Source organism: Leptomonas pyrrhocoris, assembly GCF_001293395.1.
Source record: "Leptomonas pyrrhocoris isolate H10 chromosome Unknown, whole genome shotgun sequence".
Classification (NCBI taxonomy): domain Eukaryota; phylum Euglenozoa; class Kinetoplastea; order Trypanosomatida; family Trypanosomatidae; genus Leptomonas; species Leptomonas pyrrhocoris.
This window is the reverse complement of record NW_015438365.1, coordinates 141,927-159,705: the sequence shown is the minus strand read 5'-3', so window position 1 is coordinate 159,705 and position 17,779 is coordinate 141,927. Positions and strand designations below refer to the sequence as shown.

Sequence of the window (17,779 nt, the reverse complement as noted above, 5' to 3'; positions counted from 1 at the left end):
GCTCCTCGAAAACCAAACAGGAAACCGCTTTCGGCGTCTCACAGTTCTCCTCTGCTTCGCTCAACAAGCAAAGGAACCTCCAAGGAAAAAAAAAAGGAAATGCATCTATGCAGTATGAATTACAAACTTCTATGCAAAACAACTCACTGTGTCCGTTTAACTCACGCCTATCTTTAAGATTTCGCATCTTCGTCAAAAGATGCATGGTGCAAAGCAAACAAAAACCCCCAAAGAAAAGCATAGGAGAACGGTTAGTGCGATGTCTTTTTGCGTTCACTTCCAACGGGCGTATTTGTGTGAGTCTATGCGTTGAGAATCACAACATCAGCAAAGGCTTGCTTCGCGGTGAAGCAGTTTTCGCATCCGCCTGGGTGACTCTCTCAGCAGGACAGAAAGCAAGCAGGAGTTGTGCGCTCCACAGCAGACAGGCCATCGCACGACCCCTCCGTTTGACTCGGCTAGAAACGGCAGCAATAAGAACGAGAGCTGGACAATACGACAAGCCGCTAGTCTGTCAGACTCGCGGGGTATCGAAGCTTCAGCAGGTGGGTGTACACTGTGTGCCGCCTCGCCGCGGGCTTGGCGAAGCTCAGCTTCGGCTGGTTCGCCTCCCTCCGCCCACCCTGCCGTGACGCTTCTTCTGCCTCGAGGTCCTGCGCAAACACCACGGGGACGCACACGTCGGGGTCCTTTGCGAGTTGCATCACGGGACCCCAGGAGTGGCGCACGTAGTCGTAAGCGTGGCTAAAGACGAAGAAGCGGTGCACGTGAGAGCGCAGCCAGGCGACGGCTCGCGGATCGCTCGGGTAGCCGCTTCCCACGTTCTCCCCCAGCTCCGCGATGGCGGCGTCCCGCGCCGTCTTGGCGACAATGGAGGCAGCCGACACAATTGGGTACTTCGAGTCCGCCTTCTTCGACACCGTCACGCGCAGGTGCGGGAAGCGCCCCGCCAGCTTTGCCTGGTACGTCTCGGGAGGCCCCACCGTGTCTACGTAGGCCGCACAAAGCTTGCCCGCGGAGGCCAACGTGGCCTCTGACACTATGCGCATTGCCGCCTCGTGACTCAGCGTGTTCAAGGTGCGCCCGCTGCGCCCCGTCATGGTGGAGGATATCGCCTGCGGTGACACGACCACCGTGAAGGCGCGAAACGACTTTAACTGCTGCAGCTGCCGCAGCGAGGCGAGGCGGTGGCGCTCGTCTAACACTTTACTGTCGGCGACGTGGCACAGCCGGACGAGGTCGTCGTGCTCGGCGAGAGCTACGACGGCGCCAGTGTAGATCATTGGGCCAATGACGGGGCCACGGCCTGCCTCATCGATACCGAGGACGACGCAGTCGTCACCAACGCCGAGGGACTCCTTCACTTCATCTACGCTGAATTCAATGCGTGACTCACGCGGCCGTTTGGCACCGCTGAGCCGCACCGAGGCCCGTGCGCTGAGAGCAGACGGCGTATCCGTCATTTGTGTCTACGTGGGATTGGTTATTATTATTTTTTTTTTCAGGCGTTGTGATCGGAGACGAGCAACGACGATGTGCGTCTCTGTATTGTACGACTTTTTTATAAAGGGGAGAAGTAATAGAAACGAAGAAGAAGGCGGGTCGTTGGCAGGTGAAACGTTGACGGGCATTGACAGCAGGGAGCGGTATTCTCGTTTTATCCTCTTCGCATGAAACGTAGCTCTTTCGTTGAAGCAGGATGGCGACGTACAGATCTGCTCGTGCGAACAGAGGGAATCTTGCTAGCATGGGGCTGACGCGCTTGCTTTACGTGGCACCGCTCAGGCACATCTCGCGGGATCGATACCCCTTGGATACGACGAAGTGGTGGGACCTCGGGTAGCATTCGCAGCTGCGTACTACTTTGGAGCGCCTTCCTTCGTGAGGAAGTGTGTGAAAAACAAGACGAGACGAACGCAAAGAAGCTGCTTCTTCTTTGTTTCTTTACTTCGACAGCTCTCTCTCGGCCGACGCACAGCAGGCTCATAGCCATGTAGGGCTGAGGTGCTGAAAAATAGTAGCAACGGAAGAGAAAGCAATGAGCAGGGAAGAAAATGATCAGCAGCCATCTTTCTCATGCCTCCTCGCTTACAGCGCCCCGGTTTGCCTCCCGTACTTCATGCGCTGCTTTGCGTGCGGGCGCGCCTCCCGCAGGCCTGAGATGCCGCCCACGCGTCGGTTCACGCCGAGGAAGCGGTAAAACATGTTTGGCAGAATTGTCTCACACCGCACCGCGCGAACCGCAATGAGGAAGGAGAAAATGGCACCGACGACGAAGACCGACTCCGCGGCGCGATCTGTCTGCATTTTGATGGCGCTCTCCGACGGGTCGGCAGGGTTGTAGTAGATGACAAGTTGCGTGCCCGCGCCAAGCAGGGTGGGGTTCGTCACCATCTCCTCCTTGTGCACGCCGCCACTGCGGAAGCGATCCCCGATGTACTCCGTGCCGTCGACGCTAAACTTGTACTGGACGTGGCTTGACCCCCCACGCGTCATGACCACCTTGTGGTCAAAGATCGTCCCGACGGCCGGCTTCCAGGTGCTGGAGCGGCGATAGCGGTCCTCCGCCGCGGCGATCCAGCGCACCTGCACGTAGCCAAAGTAAGCGTAAACGGCGCAGAAGCCCACGCGGAAGGGACTCAAGTACCACGCCATCCTTTTTCCCTTCCCGGGGTTGCTGCTTCTCGCGCTGTGGAGAAGTGAAATGAAAAAGGAGAAAGCAGCCTGTGTGTCTGTGAGTATTTTCGCTTCGGTAAAGAAATCCCACTTTTATTTTGCAACGGGCGTCTCTCGCACTCGGGGCTCGCAAAAGCGCCGCTAGTAGTGGAGCAAGTCGGTGAGACGCTACCAACTTAGAGCTACAAACAACGACGTGCGCGGGCTAGAGCGTTCCTTCAAGCTTCTCCGAAAAAATTGAACAGCAGACGTTTTGTTGCCGAAGGGCAGTAACCACGCTCTTACGTACTTCCCAATGACGGGAAAGAAAAGAGAGGGGGGCAAAGCATGAAACGAATTGAAAACCGAATGGGGGCATCGACATTAACAACGCCCAGAGCGAGGGGGTTTTTTGTGCTGCTTCTTTACTGCAACAACATCCCGCAGTTGGACGCATAGGAAATGTGCAGGCTGTCTTCATCCTTCACTTGCATTAAAAGCGCAAGGCGCCGCGCAAAACACGCACGTGAGCGTTGTCGGAGAAGTAAACCCGGTCATCGCGCTCCTTCACGTTCTGCATTGGCGCGACAGCAAAAAGGAGCATTCCAGCGCAGAAACGACCTCTTCCTTTTTCCTCTGCTGCGTCAAGGAGAAAGAAAAGTCCCCCGCAGCTAAGTGAGAGCATTGACTTCTGATGCCGCGTTATCGTGGTGCAAGCTATGGTGGTTAATTTGATTACTCTTCGTTGCTGTTTTTCCCCTAATACAGAACACGCACACGCGCGCGTAGGATCTTCCTTTCTACTACAACTAATGTGATACCCAGAGACGCCACGTCAACAAATCACGTCCTCCGGCGCCACCCGATGGAAGGTGCAACGCATCGATCGTGCAACGCCCATCAGATGTGCGTCAAGGAAAAGCTTTCATATATGTATATGTTGTGTTCTTCTTAGTAGTCCTTCGTGAAGATCGGCACCTTGTTCACCTCCTCCACACCGCCCGCGCTGTCGGACTTGATCGCGACGTAGTTGGGCGACGAGAACTTCGAGTACTTACCCTGCGCCTTTTCCTTCACGGTCATGTGGAGCGTCTCTGTGCACACGTTCAGGTACTTGACGTAGCTGATGCCCTGGTCACGCCAGTTCAGCATCGTGAAGGAGCGACGCAGCATCTTTGAAGAGGGGTATCGGTGAAGAAGAGGTGCGTTTGTGTATTACTTTGCGATGGCGCGTTACGAAGCTGAAAACGTCCGTAATAAATGTTGTGAAGATTATGAAGAGAAAATGTAGTACAGATAATGCATGCGTGTTGAGATGTGAAAGGTTGAAGGGAAGAGATCGCAGCAAAGGGGTCAGTCGATGGAAGAGCGGGGAAGCGGAGGAAAAGCGAAAGAAGCGCCTGCCAGTCATTGGAGTCGCCAGGATAAAAAAACATGGATACATCCTTTATGTAAAGGGGAAAAAAAAAGCAAGAATACGTGGTGCCGGTTGCACGACGCGTCAACAGCGTAGCTTCACGAATCGGATTCTCACCTTTGAGCTGTGAGTCGCTTGTGAGATACTCTTTTCCACTCTACAGGCTGAGGAACTGCTGTTCTCACCCAGCACTGTTACTTCCCCAGCTTATTTTTGTATTTTAGAGTCACTTGATTGCCGTTCCGCAGGCTTACGCAGCGAGGCCAGCGGGGGAGTAAGAAAACAGAAAAAGAGAACGAAGCACACACACGCACCGCCAATTCGAGCACGAGAGGATATCTAAGGAAAACAGTGCGTGCGGGTGGCCCTGAGGCTTCGCCGCGCACCTTCTCACATGTTCACGTGGCCCCACCAGTCGTTGGCGGACGTCGCCACTGGCTGACCGCCTGAGAGGCTTTCGTCGTACTTACGGCGCTGCTCCGCGTCGGTCAGCACCTCGTGTGCCTTTGTGATCACCTTGAACAGCTCCGCCTCCTCCTGCGTTTGCCCTCGACCGACGCGATCCGGGTGCAGCTCCAGTGCCTTCTTCTTGTAACTCCGCTTGATCTCCTCCTCCGAAGCGGTCTGCGCCACGCCGAGCACGTCGTAGTAGTTCATCAACGCGAGCAGGCGAGCCCGCACTTTGTTATCGTCCTTGTTGCGCGTGAGATGCGCCAGCGTCTCGCCCTCATCCCCGCGGACAGCGCCCTTCTTGCCCTGACGTTCGAAGGCGTCGAGAAACGACTCCGCGTTGTGGTACTTGTCCTTCTTCGCTCCTTTGGAGAGGTCCAAGAGGTTGGTGCCGTCGTCGCCCGCGCCGGAGCCGTTGCCGTCCACGTATAAAACAGCGTGGCTTTCCGTAACTGCATGGCCGTTCTGCTTGTCCGCCCCCATCGATACACCACCAGCACCAGCAGCGGGTGGCGCAGGAGCCGCAAACAAATCGTCCAGCACGCTCGGTGCTGCCGCCGCGGTGGTCGAGACCGGCTTGCCCGTATTGGGAGACGACGTCGACACAGGCGAGGCGTTGGCCCGTGTGGAGCTCGGTGACGCGCTGATGTCGACGCTGCCGAATAAGTCGTCGAGGACAGAGCCGGCGCTGGCACTGGCGCAGGGGCTAAACTGCCGGTTGATTTTCGTGCTGGCGCGTTCATCGTAGAGAGGGGTGCCGGTGGGGACCACTGCAGCGGTGGCGGCGGAAGGTGGTGCGAGGACGATGGGACGGGTCGGGGAGTGCGTCACCGGCTCATCCTCGTCGATGTCGGAGAGACCCATGGTTCAAAGGGTCTTCTCCGTTTTGCTTTCTTTTGCTGCTCTGCTTTTGTCTGGAAGAGCTACACACGCGGAAGACGCGAAATGGAGCGGAGCCTGGCGAGTTGTGTGTCGGCAGAGCAGAGCGCCGCGTCACTCGAAGAAAGGGAGTGCGAGTGAGCGGCAAAGAGTATTAGAGAATACACGGTAAAAAGCCCAACTTCCGAATAGAAGTAATAGAGAAATATATATTACCACACTTGTTAATCAATATCGGCGTACGTATAAAACAAAGGGCAAAAATAGCAGCACTAATGATATCAGCGAAACTCAGTTGTTTCTGTTTTTGCCTTTGATCTTTGTTTGATGTTTCCCCACCTTAAAAAGAGAATAGGAGAGAGGAGAAAAAGTCCAATGGGTACCAACAGGAGTCAATGATGGTAATAAATAAGGGGCGAATGCTGCCCTCGAAAGCGCAGTGTTCTCCCTTACTACTTTTTGTGCTGCAGTTGTGCTTGGCAAGGACTGTGTGTTGTAATGGCAAAAGATGCGCTGCTCTCAATTCGATTCCTCAGCAGTGAAAACTCAATTGACGAGGAGAAGAAGGCCGAAGGGGCGCCAAGAGTAAGAGAAAACCGAGATTGGTGGAAAAGATGGAAAGCAACACAGGGGTATAAGAATCACGAGAACCCATATGAGCATGTGAAAAGAAAAAAAAAGCCTTTTGCTCCTGCATAGAGCCACGTTTTCGAATTCTCCTTCATTCTTGTTCCAACAAGGCGTTACGGTGACTATTCAGTGCAGCTTTCCCTTGCTTCGACACCGCCCTTACCAGCCCGGACAAGTCAAACTCGTAGATTGAGACGACGTACCCTCTCCACAACGGCGTTCAAGCGCCTTTCTCGTCTCATCGCCAGCAAAGTGACAGTCTTCTCTTGTCTGTTCGCTCGTTTGCTTGCTTTTGCAATTACCCAAAAAGAAATCAGGATAGAAATAAAAAGGAAAGAAAATAGAAGGAAGAGGTAATGGACATGGGGCAAGTGCAGCCAACGTCAAGCTTTTCCTTCACACCGCGTCGCCGTCCTACTTGCTCTCCGACTTGTAGGTGAGGTGGCACTTGCCGCAGTACTGGCGGTCCTTGTGCTGCGCCATGTACACGCCGGCGCCGCACTGCGGGTGCGGGCAGTCCTGACGAGTGCGCTCGACCTTGTAGGAACCGTCGTCGTTCTCCGTCACCTTGAAGTACTTCAGGGCACGCATCTTCTCCAGCTTGTGGCGGTGCGTCGGCTTCTTCGGCTTCGTGAAGATGCGCTTCTTCTTCTTCTTGCCCTTACCACCCTCCACCGGCACCACCACGTCGATGGTGGACTCGGCGGCCAGGTTGTAGGCGGCGAGGGTCTCCTCCTCGGCGAGGCACATGCCAGCGAAGAAGAGGTTGCCCTCCGCGACGTTGGCCTGCGCCTTGAGGGCGGCCACGGTGTCCTCCGCGGACACGCGCACCGCCACCGTGCGGCCGGCGGCGTTCTTGATGAAGATCTGCATCTCTCCTTTTTCTTCTTTGATGAATAGGGGAGGAAGGGGGAGTGGTGAAAGGGAGTACATAAGTGATGAGGGAAGCAGCGGCACATATTGGGGCAGCGGGGAGACAGAAAAAAAAAGCAAGTGAAAGTGGTCAGAAAAGACAAAAGAAGAGGACAGACGATATCGACTAAAGTGGGAGGCGCGCGTGGATTTCTTTCGCAACCGCCAAAAACAACCTTTCCCTTCGCATTTGACGTTTTGAGCCACCGCTTTGCGGAGACCACCGTCTCCGACGCAGGAGATATCCCACACAGGGGAAAGCGTCGCCGTGCACTGGTTCGCTTCCTACAGGCTCTTCGCGGCAGCGGAAGTCGATGCGGGAGTTGCGGAGAGACGAAACAACGGCGATGAAGCAGCGTGATGATGCCTTCATCACACTGCGCACTTCTCAGAGGAAGAGAGAGAGAGAGCGAGAGCGAGAGAGAATGGCGCGGGTCGTGCGTCACGCACCCGCTTTTCATTTACCCTTTTCGTTGTTCGGTGTCGCCCTTTTCGCTTTCTTTTAGTATCATCTGTGAGGGTTGTACTGCATGAATAGTTGCGATGCATCGCCCGTACAGTTTCGCTTGAAGCTTCGTAAAGTAACGGAAATAAACAAAAACAAAAGCCAACAATAATAATAATAATAATAACAGCAAAAGAGAAAAGAAAGCGAAAAGCTCCAACACCCACCCAAGAAAATCAAAACTAACGAATAAATATAAATAAATTGAGTGGTTGCAAACACGTTTTATCTTACACTGTTTGCTGAGCCTGCTTTGCTTGTATCTGCTTAAACGTAAAAGTATTAGGTTCTATGAACGAAAACAATCCAGAGAGAAAACAAAAAGAAAAACAGAGCCTACAAATACCGTTACTTTTCGGGGTTTCTTGTGTAGCGATTTATCGCCGAAAAGGCGCGCGCTGCAGCTCACCCTACCATCGGCCACAAAGCCCGCGCGACTATTCCTTCGCGATGGCCGGCGAGGACGGGCTGAGCACCATCGACGACCCTTTTCTCTCCTTCGTCGTGGGCGAGGCGGTGTCGAAGGTGCTCTCCGAGATGCTATACGTGTTGGCGGCCAGGCCCTTCGCCCTCATCGCCTCCGCGAGGAACTCCGTCACGGCGTGCGAGCAGGTGGAGTCACTCAGCCACACCTCCACGCGGATCTGCTCGGGGTGCTCGCGGCTGGGCCGTGCGGCAATGCGCAACACGTCGCACACCGGCCGGCCCCCGCTAGCCTTCTCGGCTACCGTCTCGCCCATCACAGTGGCCAGCACCAGCTCTAGCCCGCCGTCCGTCGTGGGCGGCCGCAACAGATTAATTGTAATACGCGACCCATTCGGAAGCGACTCGTAGCTCGGCGGCTCCTTCTTGTTGCGCGCGAATATGAGCGTGCTGCCCATGCCTAGCTGATGCACCTTCGGCAGCGAATTCATGGTGGACCACAGCTCCTCGACGGACGTGATCCAGTCCAGTTTCTGGGTGCGCTCCTGCGATGCTAGCTGCCAGTTGCCTTTGTAATCGGTGTTGACCATGTCCGCCGTGAGCAGCGGGAGGAAGCTAGCAAACCACTTATCTCGTAGGGCATGCGTCGAGGACATGGTTTGTTTTGATTGTCGTTGCTTTTATCTTCCTTTTTAGTCACTTCGTTAGACCAGGCAAAAGGCGAAGCCGATGCCCAAAACCTTAAGAAGACAGAATAACAATACCAGCTGCACCAACAAGGAGTTAAAATGGAAAGGAGAGAAGCTGAATTAAGCCAAATGCTGTCCAGGAAAGAGGGCAGACCAGCTAATGGAAGAAAAACGAAGAGAAGCGTAACTTTAATTAAGAACAATAATAGCAATAATGTCACAGATGTAGCCTGGACGGCACCCGCTTTTCCCACCCAAACACAAAAGCAGGAGGAGCGCTGTTTCCTCTGTTTCTTGGGGTTAAGCTGCTGGCTTCTTTTTACGATAACGATAGCAGCGGGAGAGGCACGGTAGGCGAGACCCTCAAGCTATCTTTTTTGGGGTGGTTTATTAGGGCTTAAGCAGAGAGGTAAAAAGCTGTAGTAGCACTGCTCTTTCTCTATTACAATGTAAGCGGTGTTATGCTAACGTTTGGACGTGGTGAAGCGTACACCCCGACTGAGTGTTAACTGCTAACTCTGTTGTGAAGAGGACCTGGTGTCCGCCGTACGCACCCACACACACAAATGCAAAAGACAATGTTAATGTCACAGAAATAAAGTGAGAGGAAACGAGGGAAAGGGGGAGGGAAGCGGGAGGCTGTTTCGTGTGCAGATACCAGAACGTCCACCCACATAAATAGGCAGAAGGTTGCGATAGGCATCCACTTGGATGTCTGCGAGTAACAATCACCAGGTGTTGTTGTCACCTGTGTGTGTGTGTGTGTGTGTTATTGTTGTTGCTTCGCTTTCATACGATACGGTGTCGTGGCGGATACATGATGTTTTATCGTGAAGAGCTTAGCGCGTAACGCACCTTAGCATTGTGTACTTTTCGTGCGTCGAAGTAACGATTCCTTTTTGCGGTGAGGTTTGAAGCTGATCTCGGCATCAGTGTTGACGCAGTTTGAAATAGTTATTGTACCTCCTTTTGTTTAGAGTCGTTACGGCGCAAACGTAGGTGGCGCCCGCCTGTGCGCAGGTGTAAAATAGTGAAGGCGTCTCCGCTGCCATTCAAGCACCACTTCTACAAGAGACTGAAATATATATATTAGGGAAGAACAAAAAATAATAATAATAATAATAATAAAAGTAAACGTGGTCGAGGGATGTTTGTATTGCGTTGAGTAAACAAAGAGAAGAGAAAAAAACAGAAGAGGGGGTCACGCTTGCAGCACGACATGACAAGAAAAAAAAAAAGAAACCTGAACGCCCCTGAATCAAAACCACATGTACAACGTGTTCCCACTGAACTAAGGAAGCGGGAGCAAAGGGAGGGGGGAAAGACAAATGCACCGTAACGCCGAGTATTACCATCTTGAGAAATATGTAAAACGTGAGAACGAAGAGTTCCCTGTTGAGTGCGCGAAGTTGAACTCATCATAGCGAGAGGGGCCTACATCAACAACAACAACAACAAATGGGTGCCAGTGTATCTTTCCACGCAAAAGAGAAGGAAAAGACATTCACGCGCGTAGAGCGTCGTATCCGAAGCGGAATGAAAGGTCAAAACGAGAGAGAGAGAGCACCGCGAGTAACAACAAGAACAACACAAAAAAAGAAGTACGGTACAGTGGAATTCGTAGCACCTGCGTTCTCCAATGATATACAGAAAGCACTCGTAACGGACCAATCGTCCGCGTCCTCTGTCACGTGAGAGCGAGCTGTGGACGCCGACAACAGATCGTCATGCTAGTACGAAAGTAACAGAAAAGGGAAAAACAGGAGGAGAAAAGCAAAAACAGTAGTTGTTACTCTCCACGTTAAAATGGGGGAAAAAAAGGAAGAGAGAAAGCGTTTAAACGCTCGAAAAAAGAAACGCTAAGGTGAAAAAAAAATTTTAATAGCTTTGCCAGTTCTCCTGCTAGGCTTTCTGTCATTATAAACGGTTTCACCTCCGCCCTCCCAGCCTTCTCCCAGCCTCGATGTTACTGTAGCGTCTCTCGTTCTCTCTCTCCCCCTCGCGCCCTCATTGATAAGCAAATGCAGACCTCACACGTCCAAGTCAGCCCATCGACTTCCACTCACTCAGGCTTCTCATACGCACAGAAGAAAGAAAAAAACATGGCATTACTCAACTCACACAGCCGCCACCTTCATACACACTTTTTCAGGCGTGCGTAAAACAGGGGTTATGTATACCACGAGCCCAAAAAGAGCCGCTGCGTTAACGAGGGCTCAGCGGGAGGCTTCGTTCGGCGACGCCTTCCCATTAGTATCGCTCGGGCCGTACGCGCCATCCTTCCTCATCCGCGGCTCATTCACGTTGGGGCTGCCATTCGTGGTAGAGGCCGCGGCGTTTGATCCGAAATCGGACCCAACGGAGCGCGTCGCGGTCGGTGTCTCGCCCTCGCGGAAACTCTCGATGGGGCTCTCGTTCTCGTCCGCTAGCTTCACCTGCATCTCCTTCAGCTCCTCATCCGTCATGTTCGGTAGGCTGTAGCCCGCGCCGCGCCAGGCGTTCGCCGGATCCGTCGAGCCGATAATGCCGCCCGCCGTCTCCATCCACTTGTTGCTCGTGCCACCGCAGAAGTTTGGGATCTCCGACTCTGGCATCACCTTCTTCATCGCCTCCACCGCATTGCCCTGTGCGCAGAAGTTGATCTTTTTATTCGTTCGCTCGTCAATGAAGATCTTCACAAGTTTCCAGGCGAAGCGGAAGAAGGCGGGGCAGTTCACGATGAACACGCGGCCGAGGTTCTCGGGGTAGTTGTCCTGCTCCACCGTCGCCAGCGTTTGTGCGAAGCCGATCATCGGCCGCGTCATGGCCTTCACGTTCAGCAGGTCTACAACGTAGCACACACGCTTGCAGTGGTAGTCGGTGGCACGCATGCGCAGCTTGCCCATCTCCATCCCGCACGCGTGCCAGCGCCCGATCACCGGCAGCGTGTACTTGCGTACAAACTCCGATGGGTGGCAGTGACCGGCGTTACTCGGACGCTCGCAGTAGATCAGATTCTCGTCGTAGTCGGTGGTGCCCGTGTAGCCGCACGGGTAGTCGTCCTTGATCGTCTGCGGGAAGTACTCCTCCGCCGAGGGCTGGAAGACCTCGCGCCAGTGCAGGTGCTTCTCAAGCATCTCGTACACCTTGTCCATCTCAAAGCGACGAGCGATGCAGAACTTCACGAGTTCAAAGTCGTGCCACGACGCCACCCGCTCGCCAAAGCGCTCCCGCAGCATCGTCACCCGCTCGTCGTTTATCTCCGGGTAGATCTCACCTGGCTTGACGAGGCAGCCTTTTTTGGGCTCGCACGTGAAGTACCGGCGGCTGCCCCACGTGCCGTCGCTGCGGAGGGGGTTCTCGCTCTCCTCATCGTACTCGACGCCAAAGTGCTTGCCCGTCTCCTTGTTCGGCGGATTATCCTTCTTCTCCAGCTTGCCGCTCCAGCGAATGGTGCCGGTGCGGCCCCAGTAGTCCTGCACACGCATCCCGACCTTGGCATGGTCGAAGCTAAGCGACACAGAAATAGACATTTTTTTCGTTGTTGTTTTCCGTGTTTCTTCCCGGCACAAAGTTTATTCTTGTAAATCGGTGTGCGTGCACGTGCGTATGCGCTGCTGCCTCTTCCTAGCGAGTGCGGTCCTCGAAAATCGCCCAACAAAATGGAAGGCGACACACGCTGCTTCCTTTGATTATCGCGGAAATACTGGCAGACTACCAGCTGAAAGCGGCTCTCATAGAGAAACCCACGCAGATTCTACAAAGCCTTATTCGTCTCACGTTTGAAAGAGCAAGTCGCCCACGCACACCATTCAGGCAGGGCGTCACAAACGAGGTACTCGTCAGTGTAGCCTGATCAATGGACACACGCAAGAAGAAGAAAACCTATGTAGCCGAAACAGAGAGAAGAGTATATACAATACGCAAATCGGCAACGAAAGAAAGAAAGAAACACCAACAAATCAAACTCACAACAGAAAGAATTTAGAGCAGCTAAATAGTCTTAGAAAAAGGCGTTGTTTGAAGTTAGTGGAGAGCGACAAGCTTGTCGTTGGTGTGTGTGAGTGCGTTAGAGGAATAGGCAACTCACAGCTCGTAGGTCTTCAGCAACAGAAAGAAAATACTCGTGCCCGCTAAACTGCTGATCAGAAAGAATCGGACGGATGCTTCAGGGATGAGAGTGGTGTGGACAGAGAAGGAAAGGTGGCACAGGAGAGTCGTGTGCCCGATTGCTCCTTCCTGTGCGGTCGAGGACGCATTCGTGAAAGAGTGAGCAGGGAGGGAGGAAAAAGGGAAGAAACGTTGAAGACGCTGAAGTCGGTGGTGATCCGGTGGCAAGGATTCAGCAGGAAAGGTTTGAGTTGCCGTGGCCGTTTGCGAGGTAACACCGTCACAGTCGGCGACGTGGTTTTCTCGTTTTTGGTTGGTATTCTGTCAAGCTGCAGATTATTGCGCATTACCCCAACTGCACTCAATTTTGCCTTTTGTGACTTCAGGTTGGTAAAGCGCCGCTCCACCGCACAACCCTTGATGTCAACCAACACGCTAGCCTTCAACGCCAGAAGGAAACCCAGTGTTTGCGCTGCTCGTTTATCACCATTGATAGGGTTTCATCAGTCCGTTGCGTGACAGGTAACACACTTGCTGAGGATATGTACTTCGATGTTCATTACGATGAAATAACCAAAAAAAAAAACGTGAAGGCGAACAGCAAAAAAAAACCCCGACAACGAGGCTTAAAGGAAAGGAGAAAGCTTTGAGCAAAGACGTCTTCTTCTCGTCGGAAACAGAAAAACAAATATTACTATTTACGTTGCCTGGCGTATTAATCCATTTACATCACACATAGGAAAACCGCGAACTCAGAGGAAACTATGGTCCGTACTTTTTTCTTTGGGTACAGGTGGTCGTTTTCGTTTTATCTCGCTTTCATCTTTCGCTGCAGATTTGCCATGCGCACAAAAGGGTGTAATTCACCGCCAACAACACACGTACACTAGTCCTAAGCTAGCTATCGTACTTTTGTTGGTCGGAAAAAAAAAGAAACTTAAAAAGACGGAGAGGAGGAAGAAGAGAGAAGATGCCGAAGCGAAGGGAAATGACATACCGTTTATCGACGAAGCGTCAAATAATAGAAAGGAAAGATCGGCTGATTCACTTAGCCTTGCGTAATCACACAATTGAATAATCATCACACGAAACAGTCGATAGGAAACCAAAAGAAGACGCAGTTTTAATACGAACCAATTAGGAAATTTAAAAAAAAACGAAAGCGGCTCACCTGCTTCAGCAAGAAGAAAAAGAAGAGGGAAAAGGAGGCACTGTAATCACAACAGGGTTTTTTTTTTAATACTCCACATTCCAAACGTGGGAGTAACGTGGCTATGCCGCTTTTCCTTAAGCGTAACTTCAACCATATTTTTAAGCCGCACACCAGGAACACTCCTAAAAGAGAGAGAGAGAGAGGCACAAAACAAAAAAAGAGAGAAAAGAGGGAGATTCGATTCACATCAGCGTTAAGATGTGACGATTGCCGCAGGCGTCGCCGAGGACAATTGAATTCCACGGTCCACCACCGACACTGCTGAGAGAGGAGGAAAACGGCAGCGACAAAACTTCGGAGACGTGTGCGCTCAACGATGCGGCTTTGTCGCCATTTTGTGTTTGTGCGGCATCTCGTATCCCAAAGAAGTGCGCGCACTTGTCACTCGCCGCCGCCACGACAAAGACGCCAAAGCACGAGTCAACGAGTTGGACGGTGGTCCAGTAAAACGAACGCAACGACGCGGCACGGGTCGGCTCAACGTCTGCGGCGGCGTCCTTCGCCTTCAGCTTCCTGGGTGGGCATTGGCGTGGCAGACACAACGGGTCGACGTTGATACAGTGCAGCACCGCCAATGTCTGACTGTTCCACAGGTACACGTTGCGCTCGTCGGCGCTGACCACGATGTCCTGCAGTGTGCGCGACGCGTCCACCGAGATAACGATGCTGTGGTGCTGACGGAAGACGGTGCCCGCCTCCCCAGCACGGTGGAGGTCCCAAACAAAGACTTTGCTGGCCGCCCCGCTCACAACCAGATGGCGGTCGCCAAGCGTGTAGGCGAGAGACGTGAGAGCGCCGTCAATGCCGGTCGCGAGAGACATCAGCGTTTGTACGACGTCCGTGTCAGACCAAGTCCAGACGCGGCACAGCCCATCCGCGCACACCGTCGCCACCTGCGTCCCGGACGATGAGAAGCGGCATGCGTGGACGGCGGACGGGTGCGGGAGAGAGCGGCGCTGCTTGCACGAGGGCAGCTCCCACAGGATGGCGGTGCAGTCACGCGACGCCGTCGCCACCAGTCGTCCGTCTGGGCTCACTGCACCACCTAAAATAACGTCATCGTGTCCGATCAAGTGCCCGACCTCCTCCTTGAGGTGCAGGTGATAAGCCACCATGTGCCGGTCCACCGTGGAGCTCGAAAGTAGGATGTCACCCGGCGGGACGAGCAGCACGAGCTTGACGCGGTGGGTGTGGCCGTTGTTGCACACATCCAACCTGTAGCGCTGCAGCGAGTGCATCTTGTGGCTCGACGGGGAGCTGTTCGAGTTAACAGAGAAAGATGGGTTCGTGGAGGACCTGGACGTGCGTGCACGGCTGCCCGGCGGTCCAGAAGATGCGTTCAGCGATGCCATTCCGCTGCCGTGGGACACGAATTTGAGCATGCTCGCGTCAAGATCGATGCTAGCGTGGTTGACAAAGGTGGTGCAGCCGCTTGTGGAGAGAGAGCTGGGCAGGCTGCGGTCCTCCGACCGCGTTGCCCCGTCGCTCACCGCCATTTCCGCCACATGCATGCAGGTAGAGAGCTCATCCACCATCCCCAGGTGACACCCGCGGAATTGGGTCAGGTGGTCGTATCGCGGCTTGTGCGCAGGTACACGCTGCTTCGCCCGCATGACGCCGAGTGTTGCATCGCACCACTCCATAATGCGCTCCCGACGCATACGGCGATGCAGCGCCTCATTGACGCCGAGGGAAAAGTCGCCGTCCGCCTTCTTGTCTGCACCGGTGTGCGTCTCCCACGGGCTGACGTTGTGCGATGCAGCGGAGTGGACGACGTCGCAGCTGCCGGTTGCGACGAAACTCACTGCAGGAGCCATCGCAACACCGTGATAGGCGCGGCGGTCGCGCACGTACGCCTCGCGCGAAGATCCGCAGCCCATTCTGATGTATAGAGGAAAAGTGAAAAAAGAAGAAGATTGTCTGCCAGGCTTCTGTCCGTAGCACAAGAACGCTTACTTATAAATCGTGTCTTGCAGTCGCCGCTCACAGAGGTTGCAGATGATTCAGACACTCGTCTTGATTTGAATCACAGGACGAGTAAAAAAACAGAGTTTTGCGGCAGCACGTAAAAAGCTCACAAAAGAAAAAAAGATGCCAGCGGCTTCTTTTTTAAGGGAGGCGCCTACGAAGAAAAGAAAGAAGAGAGAAGAAGAGAGAGGCAGCACGGCCAAGACTGGCCCTCCTACACAGGCGCACCTAAAAAATGAAAGCGCAACAATGCACTCGCAGTGGTGCAAGGTCGCTTTTCAGCAAAAATAGTACGCACAACAGCAAATAAATAAAATAAAGAAATAAGTGTCGATGAAAGAAAAACGAACTTACGTCGACGACCTTATAAAAGCAAAGCAGTAAAGAATGAATCAAACACTAGACAAAAAAAAAATAAGAAAAAGAGAGAGAGCGGGACTGTAGGAGCAAAGGAGGTGAGTACCTTTCTTTTCCAACGGCAACCAGTCCTCTCTAGCAATTTAGGAAGAAGAGCACAGTAATGTACATATTTTCATAGTTTCTTTTTTAATGAACAACCGTATTTACAAAGATGTAAATAACGACCGTGGTACAGAAGGTAAAGAAAATTTAAAAAAGGCAATAAATAGCTGGTGAATAGAAGAGGAGAAAATAAAGTACACACTCGGAGATGGTAGCGGAAAAAAAAGTTGCTGAGCATCAAGAATAGAGAGGTATCAGGGCTGAGTAGGCAGAAATAGTCCTGCCTGCTGCGCAGATATATACAAAAATGCAGTTTATTTGTGTTCCCAATTTGCAGTTCTCTCGACACCAGAGTTTGACTTCTTTCCTTTTCCTTTTCTTACATGTGCTGCACTGGAGAGATCGAACTTGTTCTGCTATGCTGCTTAACTACGAAATGATTCCTTCGTGGGTTAAGAGATAGTTTTGTCCTGTCAAGAAAACGTTAGAAAGGCTACGCTAGCATTCGAAAAGAGATACCTTACTGGAGGAATTTGTTCTCAGCGTAGCCCGTACGCTAAAAGGAAAAGAAAAAAACGGTACACGAATGCAGAAGCGTTACTACGCGCGGCGCTAAAGCACACACTTTCCATAAAAGATCAAAAAGAACATAAACAACGCGTTGAAGAGAAGAGAAAAGAGAATGGCGAAGGCAGGGTCAAAACCAAAGTTGAGAAGAGCTTCCACGACTTTCAATTTATAACCAAAAAACCTGAAAAAGAAGAAATCAACGTCTTCACGTTGTTGCATATAGGAAAAGAGGAAGGAGAAAAGAGTGCCAGAAAGCCGCTGCGTTGCACAGCGTTGTTTTTCGTTAGATGTGCAAGCAGTTCAGCAATATAAAGAAAAAGCAGTATGCACAAAAAAAAAGGTAATGAGAGAGAGAGAAAGAAATACGTGCGTGCGATTGTGAATTTCGAATGAGGTGACAACAGAGAGCGAAATCTGTTTACGTAAGTGGCACCTCGCTTCGACACAAAAGCAGCAGAGCTACAGATGCTCAGCGCAAACGAAAAGAGAGGTGGTTTTTTTGTTGTTGTTGAACTGGATTAGCTAACGAAAGGATCTGTGCGAACAACTCAAGACCCAAAAGGAGAAAGAAAACAATAGCGGTGAGTTGCCGACTAGAATCTTTTGCGTCCGCGTTTACTTTGCAGCGTGTGAGTGGTTGCTGCTTTAGTTTTTTGATGGTTTTCGCGTGTTGGAGCAAGAATACCCGACCACAATACGCGCCTTCGTGAAGGAGCAGGAATGAACAACGGACACACATGAAAGGCATGAAGAAAGCAACACGCAACGAACGAGAGTAGATGAGAGGAAGTAGAAGAGAAACGGTCACAGCAGAATTAAAGTGGAGCATTGGGCTTCTCGGAGGACAGAAAGAGAATTGTTTTCGTCCGTTAAGCAGAGCGATGCCGTCACTGCCTAACAGAAAGCACAGGCAAACG

General features: G+C 52.4%; 9 protein-coding genes across 18 annotated transcripts; all 9 read right to left on the bottom strand.

Annotated features, from left to right (window-relative positions):
• Positions 1–506: 506 nt before the first annotated feature.
• ABB37_04975 (putative ribonuclease H) lies at positions 507–1,558 on the bottom strand (the record flags this gene model as incomplete). 2 transcript variants are annotated; one of them, XM_015802842.1, is made up of 1 exon in its annotated part: positions 507–1,558. In XM_015802842.1, exon 1 carries the CDS (start codon positions 1,461–1,463, stop codon positions 507–509), a length of 957 nt encoding a protein of 318 aa, XP_015658358.1. In that variant the 5' UTR covers positions 1,464–1,558. The 2 variants fall into 2 exon arrangements, with proteins under 2 accessions (XP_015658358.1, XP_015658359.1); XM_015802843.1 differs by having other exon boundaries at positions 507–1,471.
• A 530-nt stretch (positions 1,559–2,088) lies between these two features.
• Positions 2,089–2,966, bottom strand: ABB37_04974 (hypothetical protein; the record flags this gene model as incomplete). Of its 2 annotated transcripts, none has more annotated exons than XM_015802840.1 (1): positions 2,089–2,966. In XM_015802840.1, the coding sequence occupies exon 1, from the start codon at positions 2,653–2,655 to the stop codon at positions 2,089–2,091; it is 567 nt and encodes a 188-aa protein (XP_015658356.1). In that variant the 5' UTR covers positions 2,656–2,966. The 2 variants fall into 2 exon arrangements, with proteins under 2 accessions (XP_015658356.1, XP_015658357.1); XM_015802841.1 differs by having other exon boundaries at positions 2,089–2,958.
• A 640-nt stretch (positions 2,967–3,606) lies between these two features.
• Positions 3,607–3,898, bottom strand: ABB37_04973 (hypothetical protein; the record flags this gene model as incomplete). Of its 2 annotated transcripts, none has more annotated exons than XM_015802838.1 (1): positions 3,607–3,898. In XM_015802838.1, exon 1 carries the CDS (start codon positions 3,826–3,828, stop codon positions 3,607–3,609), a length of 222 nt encoding a protein of 73 aa, XP_015658354.1. In that variant the 5' UTR covers positions 3,829–3,898. The 2 variants fall into 2 exon arrangements, with proteins under 2 accessions (XP_015658354.1, XP_015658355.1); XM_015802839.1 differs by having other exon boundaries at positions 3,607–3,875.
• Positions 3,899–4,462: 564 nt separating this feature from the next.
• Positions 4,463–5,934, bottom strand: ABB37_04972 (Dnaj protein-like protein; the record flags this gene model as incomplete). 2 transcript variants are annotated; one of them, XM_015802836.1, is made up of 1 exon in its annotated part: positions 4,463–5,934. In XM_015802836.1, exon 1 carries the CDS (start codon positions 5,384–5,386, stop codon positions 4,463–4,465), a length of 924 nt encoding a protein of 307 aa, XP_015658352.1. In that variant the 5' UTR covers positions 5,387–5,934. The 2 variants fall into 2 exon arrangements, with proteins under 2 accessions (XP_015658352.1, XP_015658353.1); XM_015802837.1 differs by having other exon boundaries at positions 4,463–5,916.
• Positions 5,935–6,445: 511 nt separating this feature from the next.
• ABB37_04971 (putative ubiquitin/ribosomal protein S27a) lies at positions 6,446–6,920 on the bottom strand (the record flags this gene model as incomplete). Of its 3 annotated transcripts, none has more annotated exons than XM_015802833.1 (1): positions 6,446–6,920. In XM_015802833.1, the coding sequence occupies exon 1, from the start codon at positions 6,902–6,904 to the stop codon at positions 6,446–6,448; it is 459 nt and encodes a 152-aa protein (XP_015658349.1). In that variant the 5' UTR covers positions 6,905–6,920. The 3 variants fall into 3 exon arrangements, with proteins under 3 accessions (XP_015658349.1, XP_015658350.1, XP_015658351.1); XM_015802834.1 differs by having other exon boundaries at positions 6,446–6,917; XM_015802835.1 differs by having other exon boundaries at positions 6,446–6,911.
• Positions 6,921–7,885: 965 nt separating this feature from the next.
• ABB37_04970 (hypothetical protein) lies at positions 7,886–9,096 on the bottom strand (the record flags this gene model as incomplete). 3 transcript variants are annotated; one of them, XM_015802830.1, is made up of 1 exon in its annotated part: positions 7,886–9,096. In XM_015802830.1, exon 1 carries the CDS (start codon positions 8,525–8,527, stop codon positions 7,886–7,888), a length of 642 nt encoding a protein of 213 aa, XP_015658346.1. In that variant the 5' UTR covers positions 8,528–9,096. The 3 variants fall into 3 exon arrangements, with proteins under 3 accessions (XP_015658346.1, XP_015658347.1, XP_015658348.1); XM_015802831.1 differs by having other exon boundaries at positions 7,886–9,080; XM_015802832.1 differs by having other exon boundaries at positions 7,886–8,640.
• A 377-nt stretch (positions 9,097–9,473) lies between these two features.
• On the bottom strand, positions 9,474–9,982 carry ABB37_04969 (hypothetical protein; the record flags this gene model as incomplete). The annotated part of the gene is made up of 1 exon (XM_015802829.1): positions 9,474–9,982. The coding sequence occupies one exon, from the start codon at positions 9,980–9,982 to the stop codon at positions 9,650–9,652; it is 333 nt and encodes a 110-aa protein (XP_015658345.1). The 3' UTR covers positions 9,474–9,649.
• A 794-nt stretch (positions 9,983–10,776) lies between these two features.
• Positions 10,777–12,780, bottom strand: ABB37_04968 (sec14 cytosolic factor; the record flags this gene model as incomplete). 2 transcript variants are annotated; one of them, XM_015802827.1, is made up of 1 exon in its annotated part: positions 10,777–12,780. In XM_015802827.1, the coding sequence occupies exon 1, from the start codon at positions 12,070–12,072 to the stop codon at positions 10,777–10,779; it is 1,296 nt and encodes a 431-aa protein (XP_015658343.1). In that variant the 5' UTR covers positions 12,073–12,780. The 2 variants fall into 2 exon arrangements, with proteins under 2 accessions (XP_015658343.1, XP_015658344.1); XM_015802828.1 differs by having other exon boundaries at positions 10,777–12,776.
• A 1,264-nt stretch (positions 12,781–14,044) lies between these two features.
• Positions 14,045–17,566, bottom strand: ABB37_04967 (hypothetical protein; the record flags this gene model as incomplete). The annotated part of the gene is made up of 1 exon (XM_015802826.1): positions 14,045–17,566. Exon 1 carries the CDS (start codon positions 15,740–15,742, stop codon positions 14,045–14,047), a length of 1,698 nt encoding a protein of 565 aa, XP_015658342.1. The 5' UTR covers positions 15,743–17,566.
• Between the last annotated feature and the right edge of the window lie 213 nt (positions 17,567–17,779).